At 40.1% G+C, this 16137-nt stretch overlaps 1 protein-coding gene across 1 annotated transcript; it reads right to left on the bottom strand.

Moving 5' to 3' along the window:
* Positions 1-12668: 12668 nt before the first annotated feature.
* On the bottom strand, positions 12669-13307 carry LOC104237728 (uncharacterized). The gene has a single exon (XM_009791929.1). The coding sequence runs from the start codon at positions 13305-13307 to the stop codon at positions 12669-12671; it is 639 nt and encodes a 212-aa protein (XP_009790231.1).
* Positions 13308-16137: the final 2830 nt, after the last annotated feature.

Raw genomic sequence — 16137 nt, forward strand, 5'->3', positions numbered from 1 at the left:
TTTTTTAAAAACATGTCTACTATGTTTCTTATATTGTTCTTCTACTGTGTTTCTTACGTTATTCTTCTACTATATTGCTTTTCTACTGAGTTTTTTTATGTTGTTCCTCTACTGGAATATGCATGTTAAAAGCCTTAGTTCCTTTTTGAGATTTCTGAACTTATTTCGTTAGAATTTCTGCCTGATTTGCTTGTTCTCATCTCTACTCGATTGACGAAGAAAACCCTAAATTTGGGGATTCATTCGAGTTTTGAGACTACTCGCTATGTGATTTGCTTGTTCTTCATGTTTTAACTTGTTTGGTTTCAAAACCCTAATTTCTTTGAACCTATTTGAGTTTCTAAAAGATGTTTCATCTATTGCTCGATTGAATTTCTGAATCTTTGTTTCTTTATATGATTCTAACTTCCTGCTAAAACTCTATAAGATCTTTTACTTGACCCTTTGGTATGCTATTCGATACTTTCTCTTCTCTGTTACTGAGTAACTGGAATCGACCTATGTGACTACCTGTGTTTGCTACTATACGATATTTCTCTTTGTCCTAAATTTAGCCTTGCCTGCTTAATACTCATATACTCTTTTATATGTTGAGTTTCCCTTTAAAATGTCCTTCAATTTGGGACTGATTTCAGACCTCCTTGTGTGAGTCTGATTGGTTCTTTCCTTGTTTTACTGATTTCCCTGATTCTTGGGTTGATTTGAGAACTTTCCCTTAGCCTTTCGATTCTCCTATTCTGACTTGGTTTATTTATAACTTCGAATCCCTGACTCCTTGATTTACTATGTGCTGATTGATTTATTGTGTTTCTTACCTTATTTGGTTAACCGTGTATTTCAAAGATTCTTCATTAATTCTTCCTTTAATTAAACTCCTATGTATTTACCCTCAATTGCCTACTTTGCACAAGATGTTTACTTGATCTCTTTCCTTAAATAATTTCTGTCCATTACTGTTTGGTTTTAACTCCTTGATTAAAGGAAGTCTTTGATACTAATTTATTTTTAATTGATACACAGTTCCATAATTATATTCTTGCCTTATTTTCTGCCTGTTTTCACATTATAAATACCTGGCTTTTGCATTGACACAAAACAGACAATCCCTCACTCATAGTTTTCTTCTGAAACTACACTTACACGCAATAATATTCTCTCTTATTTGCTTGCATTGTGGCCTGTTTACAAGACCTACTACCTTTCTTTATTGTGTTTCTTTGAAACTGCTATGTTCTGATTTAAGTTTCAACACCACAACAAATGTGTTTATTTATGCTTTTGTATCCCTAACTACTTACTGTTTCTGTATAGTTCAACATTACTAATTTCTTTTCCTGCCTATTCTGTTATGAATCCCTATTCCCCCACCCCCTTATTTGTTTAAGCTATGGTTTTGAGCATGGCAATGTGTAAATTGTTGCCCATGAATCAAACCTGATCCCTTGGGATCCTAGCCTCTATTAATGTGTGTTTTGACAAGCTTATGGCATGCTAGCATCCTCCGTTGCTGAGCATCCCTAAAGCCTGCCCTTGCCTAAGCAATAGGCTCTTTACAACCTCCACATTCCCCTGTACCCCTATATGTACTTATTTGTAGTTGTTTCCCTTCCCCTTTCCCTCTCTCAGAATTCTGTTTCTGCACTTGCACTCTCTCTTAGTCTTTAAGTTCTGCCCCCCTCTTGTGAGCCTTGCCTTGGGACCTTGAGTTCCCTCTGAACCTAGACACTTGAGGGCTGGCCTTTCCACACTGCATCTGTACAAATTTGGTAATACATTTGGGTGTAAGCACTGTCCGGAGTTCATTTTAGTTAGGGAACTTTGACACACTCAAATGGGAGAAAGGCTTTGGATCATGATCTCATGGAGTTGGTTTACCTCATATTTCAGACATGAAGTCTGAATCAGGCTCTCCTTGGTTGTACTTTCATTTTTTCTGATGTATTTTTTACTTTATTCTGGGCTGTAATAAATTTGTAATAAACTCTTGGGGATGGTTAGTAAAAAGGGCGCGTAATTATGTATGCAAAAAGGGTAGATATCATGTCTATAGGAATCCTTAATTCTGCATTCTCACATAAATAACCATGTCTATAGGTTTTCAAATTCTGCACATTCAAATGCATATAGAAAGCATGTCTATAGGAAATTATGAATGTCCATTTTCATATAGAAATCATGATCATAGGTCTGCTACTCTGGTTTAGAAATCATGCCTATAGGTCCTTCTAAATCCTGTATATTCATTATCATCTAGAAATTGTGTCTATAAGTATCTGGGAATCTGAATTCTGCATATGCATATAGAAAATATGCCTATATGATCTTTTAAATCATGTATATTCATTTGCCATCTAGAAATCAAGCTCATAAGACTTAAACATTCAATTGCATCTAGATACTATGTCTTAAACCAAATTCAACACCTAGATTTAATGCTTTTGCATTTTTACCATACAAGGCTTAAAATCAATTTCACGTAGAAAGCATGTCTATAGGAGATATTAATCTAATCCTAATCGTTTCATTCACGTACAAAACTAAAATCAGTAATAACGAGTATCATCAGTTTCAGAGCCTATAGCTTTCGTTAAAGTGTGCTTTCTTTTCATAATCTGACTTCCCAATTTAATCAGCATGTACTCAGTTTAACAACATGTACTCAGTTTATTTTTTTAGACCTTATTATTTCATGGCATTCCTGAATTCAATAGATACCATGCCTATAAGATCCTTGTCCGATACTTAGGCAAGCCTTAGGATAAAAGTTATAAACTGAATCTGTTCTATTAACTACAACAGCAGGCAGGCCTGATTCGGGCTTCTTATCTAAATTATGTAATAAATCAGTCTGCCTCAACCTCTAAGTTCTTTCACATTCAGTATTTAATCAGACCCTAAACAGTACGTGCAAGACATGCTAAATTGTGTGCTTCTTTATCTAAAGGAGGTATATCTGAGCCCTTTTGCCTGTTATGTGCTTTCCCCCAATTTGTTATACATGTTCTTGCGTGTCGCCTTAGAATTTTGCCTTTGAAACTACAAATAAGACGATATCCCTTCCCTTTAGGATTAGTAGTTCTAAATGCCTCTGGGACTGATAGGATTCAGGTGGGTAATAGCATGCAATAAGTAAACGAGACCATTCCGCGCTTTAATACCTTAACGGGGTGGGAAGGATAGATATGGATATGATGACCACACAATAATACCACGCGTAACCCCTCATTGAGGAGTGATTGCCGGGCATTATGTGGGGTGATCCATATTAGTAATAAACCTAGGACCCCCTTTCCTTTATTTCTTATCTCTTTTAAAGAATTTCAAACTCTTTTTTTTAAAGAAAAATCAGCTTTCTTTTAGTTCTTTCCAACTTTATTTGCTTGTAAACCCTTATGTGAAAATCCCCTCTTATTTGAAACTTTATTTGTTTATGTGTTATTTGCACCTAAGTTCACAACAATAGTCTGGTCGGGAACCACACTAGTGGATCCTGAGGGGTGCCTAACACCTTCCCCTTGGGATAATTTCAAGCCCTTACCCTATCTCTGGTTACTCAAATAAAACTCTCTTGGTGTCCTAATGCACCCTAATCATTAGGTGGCGACTCTTCAATTCAAACCCAAATTCCCAAAAGGGAATGAGTTGTCTTCCCAAATGTCATGAACCCGATTCCACGAGGAAAAAGGGGGCGCGACAACTCCAACCATCTTCGCTGCCTCAAATTGAGATCCTTCTGCTTGAACAAGTTCTGGAGGCTACGATGATCAATAAACACCTCACAAGACACCATACAAATAATGCCTCCAAATCTTCAACGCGTGAACAATGGCAGCTAACTCCAAATCATGAACAGGGTAGTTCTTCTCATTGGGCTTCAACTGACGAGAAGCATAAGCAATAACTCTACCCTTCTGCATCAATACACACCCAATACTAACTCTCGAAGCATCACAATACATGGTATATGAACCTGAAGCTGATGGAAAAACTAAAACTGGAGTTGTGGTCACGACAATCTTGAGCTTCTGAAATCTCTCCTCACACTCATCCGACCACCTGAATAGAGCACACTTTTGAATCAACTTGGTCATGGGCGATGCGATAGATGAGAATCCCTAAACAAACCGGCGGTAATAACCAGTCAAACTAAGAAAGCTGTAAGTCTCTGTGGCTGAGGATGGTCTGGGACAACTCTGAACCGCCTCTATATTTTTCGGATCAACCTGAATACCCTCACTAGATACCATGTGCCCTAAGAAAGCCACTGAATTGAGCCAAAACTCACACTTAGAGAACTTTGCATAAAGCTTCTCCTCCCTCAATCTCTGCAACACAACTCTCAAATACTCTGCGTGTTCCTCCTGACTACGCGAGTATACCAAAATATCATCAATGAAAACTATAACAAACGACTTGAGATAAGGCTAAAACACGTTGTTCATCAAATACATGAACACTTCTGGGGCATTGGTCAGCCCAAAAGAAATCACCAGGAACTCATAATGGCCATATCGGGTCCTGAAAGCTGTCTTAAGAATATCCGAATCTCTAATCTTCAACTGGTGATAACCTGAACGAAGATATATCTTGGAGAACACTCTCGCTCCCTGAAGCTGGTCAAACAAATCATCAATATGAGGCAAAAGATACTTGTTCTTGATTGTTACTTTGTTCAACTGCCAGTAATCAATGCATATTCTCATTGTGCTATCCTTTTTCTTCACAAATAGAATAGGCGCACCCCAAGGCAACACACTAGGCCGAATAAACCCCTTATCAAGGAGTTCTTGAAGCTGCTCCTTTAACTCCTTCAACTCCGATGGTGCCATATGATATGGTGGAATAGAAATGGGTTGAGTGCCCGGCACTAGATCAATACCAAAATCAATATCCCTATCCGGTGGCATGCCTGGCAGGTCTGCAGGAAACACATCGGAAAAATCCCTCACAATAGGAACAGAATCAATACTAGGAGTCTCTGCACCGACATCCCTCACAAAGGCTAAATAAGAAAGACAACCCTTCCCAACCATACGCTGGGCCTTCAGGAATGAAACTACCCTACTGGGAATATAATCAGTCAAGCCTCGCCACTCAATATGTGGCACATCCGGCATAGCCATTGTCATTGTCTTAGCATGACAGTCCAAAATAGCGCGGCACAAAGATAGCCAATCCATGCCCAATATAATATCGAAGTCCATAAATAATAACAGAAGATCCACTCGGGTCGCCAGACCCCTAAAAGTCACCACACATGAACGGTACACACGGTCTACAACAACTGTATCGCCCATCGGAGTAGATACACGAACAAATGAAACAAGAGACTCACGGGGCGCATCCAAATAACGAGCAAAGTATGATGACACATAAGAATAAGTGGAACCGAGATCAAATAATACAGAGGCATCTCTGCGACAGATTGAGACAATACATATGATCACAACATCTAAAGCAATAGCATTGGGTCTAGCTGGGAGTGCATAGAAACGGGCCTGACCGCCACCTGATCAACCTCCCTCTCTAGAGCGACCCCTAGCTGACTGACCTCCACCCCTGGCTGGCTAGGTGGGTGGTGGTGAAGTGACTGGTGCTGAAACCGATGGCTGACTCCTCTGTTGAGATGAACCCCCAAGACGACAAAGACACTACCTCCACATATGACCCAACTCTCCACACTCATAGCAACTCCCTCGTGCTGGAGACAGGGACTGAAGGGAACCCCTAACACCAGAATGACTAGCAGATGCACCTGGCATAGAAGAGCCCTGAATTGATGGAGCATGGGACGAACTCTGGGCTAGAAGGGCATTGAGTGATGACTGGACCTGATGAGAACTGTGAGAACCATGACACGATGATGCCTCACGATAACCTGGGCGAGTTGGCTAAGCATGCCTGAATGGATTCCCTCTGTCGTGCTGAAACTAACCCCTCGAAGGAGCACCACCATAACTACCAGATCCCCGAGCTCTTGGCCACCTTCTCATCTCGCTCCTAGCGACCTGACTCAATCTCACGAGCAATATCAACAACCTCCTCAAAAGTAGCACCAGACACCCTCTCCATAGTCATGAGAATACGAAGCTAATACATGAGGCCATCAACGAACCTCATAATCCTCTCTCTCTCCATAGGAACCAACCAAACAGCATGATGAGATAACTCTAAGAACCTCATCTCATACTGCATCACATTCATCTCTCCTTGACGCAACAACTCGAACTGCCTACGCAGCTCCTCTCTACAAGACTATGGCACATACTTCTCCAAAAAGAGAATGGAGAACTGCTACCAGGTAAGGGGTGCTGCACCAACATGCCTACGCCTCTCATAAGCCTCCCACCAAGTGAAGGAAGCTCCAGAAAACTGAAAAGTAGTGAAAGAGACCCCGCTGGTCTCCAGAATACCCGCTGTACGAAGAATCCTCTAACACTTGTCCAAGAAACCCTGGGCTTCCTCGCCCTCTGCACTACTGAAAGTCGGAGGCTAAAGTCTACCAAACCTCTCCAACCTGTGTTGCTCGTCCTCTGGCATAACATGAGCTACATAGTCCTGAAAAGTTGCAACCGGTTGGGCTGGAGGTGCTCCCGGTATCTGAAATCCCTGCACGGCCTGCTCAGGTTTGCGAGCGGTGGGAGTCTGAGTGCCTCCCCCAACCAGAGAAGTAGTTGCGGCTGTAGTAACTGAGACTGTCTGAGCTAGGCCAGTGCATACTGATAGAATCTGAGCCAGGTCCTCCTGAAGACCCGGAATCACAATGGGCACAACTAGTGCCTAAGCTGGTGCTGCTGGAGTGTCCACAACTGGAACCTGATCGTGAACTGGGGCGGCTAGTGGATCTGCAGGTGTTGCACTAGCTGTTGTGCTGGCTACACCCTTACCCTTACCACGACCTTGACCGCATACTTGACCTCTAGTGGCCATAGCTGGTGGTACTGGTGGTCGTCTATCCTGACCGGTAGCACGTGTTCTCACCATCTATGAGAGAATAGAATAACAAAAGTTTAGTACTCGGATCAACAAATTCGCACGATAAGAATTTCAAGAATATGAAGTTTTTTTTCTAAAGGTTTTGTAGCCTCTCGAGGATAAATACAGACGTTTTTGTACCGATCTGCGAGACTCTACTAAACCTGCTTATTACTCGTGAGACCTATGTAACCTAGGCTCTAATACCAACTTGTCACGACCCTACACCCGGATACGGTCGTGATGGCGCCTATCATGAAACAAGGCCTGCCAACACAACTCCCCAGTCCATTTAAACAGTTATAATAATTCAATTTAAGTCATTAATAAGTAATAAATCCCAAAATTAAGTGAAATAGAACAAGTGCGGAAATAGATACAGCCCGACATCGGGGTGTCACCAATCATGAGCATTTAAACAACCTTCTAAAAGTAGGAAGAGTCTACATAGTCTACTACAAATCCTGTACAAATGAAAATAAAGTTAGGAAGGAGAAGCACCGGGTTGTGAACGCCGAGCAACTACCTAGTAAACTCCGAACATGCTACTGGAAGCAATCAACCCTCAATAGCAGGACCCGAGGCTCCTGCATCTGCACACAGGGTGCAGGAAGTAATGTGAGTATGCCAACTCAGTGAGTAATAAAAGTAAAAGCAGCTGAGCGATAAGAAAATACGTAAAACACAACAAAATACTACAAAGAAGCAATGTAAAACTAATACAATGAAATAACATAGTGAAATCTCGTAGAAACACCTTAGTTCAGTAAAAATCTACCAACAAAACTAGCCCCTCGGGGAATAACATGGAATAACATCAGCCCCTCGGGCTATATCACATCTCACACTAGGTACCCGCGCTCACTGGGGGTGTACAAACTTCGGGAGGGGCCCTTTACGGCCCAAGCGTAATATCAAGTCATCTCGTGGCATAATCAAACAGGCTCTCGGCCTTGTGGCATACAACTCAGGCCCTCGGCCCCATAATCATTTTTCAGCACAATACCACTGCGGCGCGTAGCTCGATCCCATAATAACCTCACAACACAGGCCATCGGCCCTACTCAGTCAGAAATCTTTAAAAGCCAATCGGGCACAGTAAATATGATGCTCAGCTCAAAATATCATTTAAGATGTCAAAACAACATAAACATGGTTGAGTTATGAAAATAGTAGAATATAGCATGACTAAGTACAAGTATAAAGTCAAAACAGTGAGGAACAGTAGTAAAAATCCCCTTAAGGGTCCAAAACAGTTGGCACGAGGCCCAAATCTGTCATTCAACCCAAAACATGATGATAGCATACATTTTTTCAATCAAATACACAGCTAAACAGTCATACGGGATGGACTACGTCACAATCCCCAATGGTGCACGACCCCACGCTCGTCATCTAGCATGCATGTCACCTCAATATAGCACAATGATGTGAAATTCGGGGTTTCATACCCTCAGGACAATATTTACAATCATTACTCACCTCTATCCGGTCCAAACTCTAGCTCGCGATGCCTTTGCCTCTCGAATCGGCCTCCAGATGCTCCAAATCTAACCAAATCAGTGCATAACCAACAAAATATACTAAGGGAACAAAGCCCACTCGAAAGAAATTAAATTACAACACAAATCCCGAAATTTGCCAAACCCGACCCCCTGGCCCATGTCTCGAAATCCGATAAAAATTACATCAATAGACTCCTTATCACTCCCCGAGTTCATTCATATCAAAAACACCAAAATCCAACCATAAATGATCTCTCAAATCCCTAATTTTAGGTCTCCAATTACAAGCCCTAGTTCTTCAATATTTAGGCTTAAATTCTACAAATTCCATGATTAATTAGGAAGAAAATACATCAGGATTGAGTATTAAGTCCATAAATCTTACCTCCAAGTGTTCCCCCTTGATTCCCTCTTCAATCCTCTTCCAAAAGCTATAAAATCGCCCAAAAATGGTGGAACTTAGGCTAAAAATTGCGGAATTGATATTTTAAAACATTCTATCCAGCACTTAAAACCTCTTCTTCACGAATGCAGTCAATGCCTCGCGTTCGTGAAGCACAACCTAGCATTGACCACTTATTCCTTCTACGCGAATGCGATGCCCTGTACGCGAATGCGAACACTCAACTTCACAACCCATCGTGAACGAGGCTTCCCTCTCGCAAACGCGAAGCTTAGTGACTCCAACCCTTCGCGAACGCGGGACTCCATCGTGAACGCAAAGGCCAAACTTCCTGCCCCTCATCCTTGCCCCTCACGAACGCGAAGGCCAAAAGTCTGTAACACTCACAGCAGATTTTCTGCAATCTTTTTCAACTTAAAATTACCCGTTCAACCACCCGAGACTCACCCGAGGCCCTCGGGACCTCAACCAAACATGCCAACATATCCCATAACATCATTCAAACTTGTTCCAACCTTTTTAACTCTTAAAACAATATCAAAACACCAAATTTGCATCGGATTCAAGCCTAAGAATTTCAAAAACTTCCAAATTCCGCTTTCGATCAAAAACGTTTATCAAACCTTGTCCGAATGACCTGAAATTTTGCACACACTTCCAAATTTTTCAACTCCCAGAAATCCATTCCGACCCCAATATCAAAATCTCACCTACCAACCGAAAAATGCCAAAATTTCAATTTCGCCAATTCAAGCCTAAATCTACTCCGGACCTCTAAAACACATTCCGATCACGCTCCTATGTCCCAAATCACCTCCCAAAGATATCCGAACCATCGGAACTCACATCCGAGCTCTTCATCCTATAAATCAACATCCGGTTAACTTTTCCAGCTTAAGCTCACTCAAAAGAGACTAAGTGTCTCCAACCTTACTAAAACCTCTCCGAACCCGAGCCAACCAACCCGATAACACATAATACTGCTGAACAAGGCAATAAGAGGCAGAAATAGGGGAAACGGAGCGGTATCTCATGAAACAACCAGTCGGGTCGTTACATTAGATCTACCTCGCGAGATGAATCAAATTAAGCATTGTGAAGATATGCAAGAATGCGTAGTGGATAGGTCTTTAGGAAAACCTCTTTCGATTATTCTCCTAACTATATTTAATCAATTATTCAACTAGCCTCTTTTGATTACTTAGAAGAATTTATGAACTCAACCAACAATATATTGCAAAGATACTACAAGTTATGCCTCTCTCGATTACATGAACTAGTGAATATAGATGCAATAATTAACTCTTCTAACACGATTCAATATATAAAACTAGAGTTATAAGCCACAACCAATCAACAATCTACCAAATCCATCAAACCTTAAAGGGAACTACTCAATAGATATGGAGAAATCATTACAAATATAATTAAAGTATAGGAAAATATAGATTCGATCCAAACTCGAATCTTGAGTGAGGAAGGAATGATAAAATCCTTGTGCTTGTGTTCTTCCAACTCCTCCTTAGCTTCCTTAGGTTTAAAGTAAGTCAAAAGTTTAAAAAAATGCTTTTCCATATATTTATACGAAGTAGGGTCGAGCCCGGACAAAACCACTCGTTCCTAGCTGAAATAGGAAAATAGCTATCGAAAAATGCACAGTTGCGCCACATGGGGCTACGTGCCATGCAGGGTGCTTGTGAGACTTATCAGAGAGCTCAAAACATGTCAGGCAGCAGGATTTAGACTGCCACGGCGCACCACACGTCGTGGTAGTGTAATTTCTTCAGAGTATGGATTCAACCTTGATTTTTAATGTCCAGACTTGGTCCTCGACCCTCGAACACGATTCCGGCTTAATCCCTTAGGCTTTTACTCGGACGTCAAAGCTCCAAATAGCTCAAATTAGCTCTACAACATATACATAACGCGGAATCACTCCTACAAGACATAAAATACACACTTAGTGCAAAACACTACCAATTAAAACTCAAATACAAGTAAAGTGCAGTGAATTAGAGTGTAATAAACGACTAAAATACGGGATTACAACCTACCATTAATACCCCACACTTAAACCATTGCTCGTCCTCGAGCAATCAAACTACACTTTACGTAGACACGACCTTTTTAAACAACTCGCCTAACTTAACATATCAAGAATATTTAGAACAAACTAAGCACTCTAACGTAACATCCTTGCCTCAAGATTTGACTCAATTACACCACGCACTTTTCACAACCCGTTCACTTAATCTAACACAGAAATCAACAACGTTAGCTTTTCTTCGTGAATCAAGTGCCCTCACACAACAATAGAGAGTAGTTCCACACATAATAAAATTTAAGAACAATTAAGAACTCAAGATAGAAAGAATTCACTCCTTTCTCAGAAGTAACATTAATATGCCACAAGAGACGTACCATAGGCTTGCCCATAGTGTACTACTCTACTAGTTGAGATCATTCAGTCAAGGATCAAGTAAGACTTTATTTGGTTGTAATGTAGGCTGCGAGAAGGGTAGGATACATTTGTATTTAGCGACTACACCTCCATAACCACTTTAATACATACAATTAACCATTCAAAACCCCACACTTATTTTGAACCATAACTCCACTTTCACATCAAAATACGTCAATTCCCCACTTCTTTAAGAACAAATAAATCAAGAGTTACCACTATCAAGGAATATTTTTCACAACAATACAACTACTTTTTTTCCTTTTCTTTTTTAATTCAAGTAGCTCTTACTTTTTCAAAATGATTTACCTTTCTCCTATTTCAATAGTTCCACTCAAAAGCCAAACTAACACCCCACACTGTAATTTTACAAAGTTTATAACAATTCAAGTGGCCACTAGAGGTAAAAGGTTCAAATAGATGGTCAATCCAAACAAATGGGGAAGGCTTGTTATGTTGTTACCAAAGAAACAAGATTACAAGCTCAAAGGGGTTAACTAAGATACATAACAATTGGATGGGTAAAAGCATATAACTGGTTCAATAAAGAAACGCCTATATCACTTTCAAGACTGAATAAAACTACTATTTCGCTTTGCAAACACATGGGGGAAGTTCTAGACATCAAATGCAATGCACAGAATAACACAAAGCCTTACACACACCGATATATAACTCACTCAGTATCGGACTCATCAAGACTATCTAGTCAAAGCAGTTAAGCAAAGTTAAGATCATACAATTTGAGGTACTTATACAATAGTCAAAACCTGAGCCTAAGTAACACAACTAAAGCACTTACTATTATCAAGGCATAATAAAGTCAAGAGATATTGATTTCATTTCAAATCATCGCACAAGGTTTTGTATTTCTAAGAAAAGAAAAGAAAACTAACTATATCTGGTTCAAGTAAAAACCCTTAGAAAAGAACCGCGGCACAAAGAAAAACCAAGGGGGAATCATTACACTACCTAACAAAAGAAAAAAAATAAAACAAAACAAAAGAAAATCTTTTTATTCTTTTTCCTTCGACTTTAATCCCTTAAGAAACCTGTCGATGATATCCATCATCGGGAAAAATTGAAAACTTTAAAAAGAAAAATCTATCTCTAACTCCTACAACTAACAAAAAGGAAACTAATATACATATATACAAATATCCTCCACTCCACACTTTAAGTTGTGGCATCTCCACATGGCACACAATTAAAAAGCATAAGGTAAAGGAAACTTTCCTGAACATCTAGTCGGGGTCTGAGTCGAAGTCGGGCTCCATTCCTCGCGCCCGAACTATGCGGACAACTTCTTCCCGGCCTTTTTTGGTTACACCCCATGCTTATCTTTCTCGCTCACCGCAACCTTCTCTTTCGAGCCCTTTACTTTCCACTTAACATTCACAACTAGTTTGTCCGTTTGTGCCCCCTTTACTACGTCCATCTTAAAAGTCACAGTCTCCTCACCCACTCTAAGCATGAGTTTTCTCTCGTGTATATCTAATATAGCTCTACCCGTTGCTAAGAATGATCTTCCTAGGATGAGGGAGACCTCCTTGTTTTCCTCCATATTTATCACTATAAAATCCACAGCAAATACAAACTTATGCACCCGAACTAAAACATCTTCCACTATCCCCTCGGGTGTTAAAGACGTCTGGTCTGCCAGCTGCAAAGATATGGGTGCATACCTTATCTCCCCGATCTTATTCTCCAATTTCCTGTAGATAGGTAGAGGCATTAGATTAATTGAAGCGCCGGAATCATATAAGGATTTATCAATGTTAATAGTTCCTAAAGAGCAAGGTATAGTAAAACTCCCTGAATCTCCACACTTTTGTGGGAGTTTATTTTTCAATATAGCGCTACAATTCTTTGTAAGCTTTACCACTAAGGTCTCCTCTATTTTCCTCTTCTTCCTAAGGATCTCTTTCAAGAATTTAGCATAAACAGGCATCTGTGAGAGCATTTCTGTGAATGGTAAGTTTACATGAACTTGTTTCAGCACATCCAGAAATCTCTCAAACTACTTGTCCAACTTTTCTCTACTTAGCTTTTGGGTGAAAGGTAGAGCTAGTATGTATTTCCTCTCTTCAGTCTCATTAGTTGTTGCACTATCATTTTTTTTCTTTTTCTGAGCTTTAATCTTCCGCTTCTTCTTCAAATCCTCATTTACCATCACTTCCCCTTCTTGAATGTTGTTATTTGTTTGCTGGCCCACAATCTCCACATGTTTCTCAATTAGCTCATCCTTTGCTATGGGATCCTCCAACTTGTGACCACTCCTCAAAGACACTGCATTTATTGTCTCTTTTGGATTTCTCTTAGTATCAGCAGGGAGCATTCCTGGAACCCTCTCAGACATTAGAGTAGTTAGTTGCCCAACATGTCATTCCAGGTTTCGAAAAGATGTGCTCAGTTCTTTGATAGTTGTACCATGGGCGTCAAGCCTCTCATCTATCTTGATAATGAAGGCCTTCATTAAATATTCCATGTTATATTGATTAGATTGTGGAGGTTGATACTGCAGCCTCTACTGATTTTGATAACCTGGAGCGCCTTGTCCCTGGGGTCTAGAGTTACTTTGATGCCATGAGTTCAGGCTACCACTTGGTAAGTTCCACGAAAAGCCTAAGTGCCTCTGTCCTATAGGATTGAAATTATTACCACTTTGGTAGTTACCTCTATCAAAGCTTAACACAACATTTACCATTTTGTCTGCAGCTACAGCCTGACATTCATGCATTGGATGACCCATTACACAGATATTAGAAACTGGTGATGGTTGGCTCTGGACCTTGGCTAAGGTCAGCTTTCTTTTCTCTTTGGTCGTGGCGTCTAGTTGGGCTTGCACCGCTATATTGAAATCTACTTGATGAACCCTGAGTGATCTTCTTCTATCATTACGCTTAGCTATCCACTTGTTGGCATCTTCAGAGAGCTCATCAAGAATTGCCACAATCTGCTCAGGAGTCTTCTTCATCAAAGGTTCTCCAACTGCAGTGTTTAGAGTTCGTCGTAAGGGGGTGTCAGTCCATCCCAAAAGTCCTGGAGTTGCATCCACAATTCAATCCCATTATGTTTGACACTTCCTCACTATCTCTTAAATCTTTCCCAAGCCTCGAACACTATTTCAGTGTCCGTCAGGCAGAAGTTGTATATTTCCCTTCTGAACTTCACTATTTTTGCGGCTGAGAAGTATTTGTCAAGAAACTTTCTAGTCATATCTTCCCATGTTCTAATCGACCCTGTTAGTAAGCTATGAAGCCAGTGATTCGCGTCATCCTTCAGTGAAAATTGGAATGCCCTTAAGTAAACTGCATCCTTAGATACTCCATTGTATTGGAAGGTATTAATGATTTCTTTAAAGTCCATCAAGTGAGTGTTAGGAGCTTCATTCACATTCCCTTTGAAAATACAGTTGTTTTTGATAGTCTGAAGCAAGCCGTGCTTCAACTCGAAGTTATTCGCTGCTACTGGTAGAGGTCTGACACTGGACAAACCCTGATTGTAGACTGGTCTGGCATAATCACCCAATATTCTACCAGGCCTGGGTTCCGCATTCTCGAAATGATCTTCAATGAATCTTCGACCCCCATCATCGTTGATGGTCTCATCATCAGCTCTACGTGTTGTCTCAACTACTATTCGTGCAACTTCTTGTTGTGCTACTTCTCTTGTATCTAGATTTGCCTTATTTTCACCTTTATTAACCATGTGTTCTTGGGTTGAAGGTTGCCCCAAGAACATTTCGGTGAGTTCTTTCTCTTTCCTCAACTTTCGCAGGCTCTTTTCTACCTCTGGGTTGTATGGAATCAATTCCTTTGAAGAAGATCTAGTCATATATCAAAGGAGTCAATATGTTGCCTGCATACGAAAGAGGAAATCAAATTAGCACCAAAAACTATTTTGAACACTACTGATTGCCAATCCCCGGCAATGGCGCCAAACTTTGACGAGCGTAAAACACACACTTAAATTATGCTCGCTAATCAAAGATAGAATAGCACAATATCTCATCTACAAGGATTGAATTTAAACAATATTCTCATAGTTTCTAGCTTGATTGCTATCTAGGAGGATCAACAGTTGAGATTTATATGATTAATAATTAAAATTAACTAAGAATCTAAAGCTATTGACTAGTGACTATCGAGACAAGGAATAAGCAAACAAGGTTATTAGTGAAAGAAGATAGGGTTTTGACCGGATAAGTGCAAAATAATTGTTCAGGATCTAACTCTAGATAATTCACTTCTGATGTTCAAGTGAGTCTCTCGAATTAAACTCCTCTCTCGATTAAGTATTAACCTCACAAGATGAACCAAATTAAGCACTATGAAGATATGCAAGAATGCGCAGTAGATTGGTCTTTAGGAAAACTTCTTTCGATTATTCTCCTAACTAGATTTAATAAATGATTCAACTAGGTTCTTTCGATTACTTAGAAGAATCTATGAACTCAACTAATAATATACTGCAAATATATCACAAGTTATGCCTCTCTCGATTACATGAACTAGTGAATATAGATGCAACAATTAAATCTTCCAACACAATTCAATACATAAAACTAGAGTTATAATCCACAACCAATCATCAATCCACCAAATCCATCAAACCCTAAAGGGAACTACTCCATAGACATAGAGAAATTTATCACAAATATAATTAAAGTATAAAAAAATATAGATTCGATCCAAACTCGGGTCTTGATGAGGAATGAATGATAAAATCCTTGTGTTTGTGTTCTTCCAACTCCTCTTTAGCTTCCTTTGATCAAAAGTATGTCAAAAGTC

This window comes from Nicotiana sylvestris, chromosome 10 (assembly GCF_000393655.2).
Source record: "Nicotiana sylvestris chromosome 10, ASM39365v2, whole genome shotgun sequence".
Taxonomy (NCBI): Eukaryota; Viridiplantae; Streptophyta; class Magnoliopsida; order Solanales; family Solanaceae; genus Nicotiana; species Nicotiana sylvestris.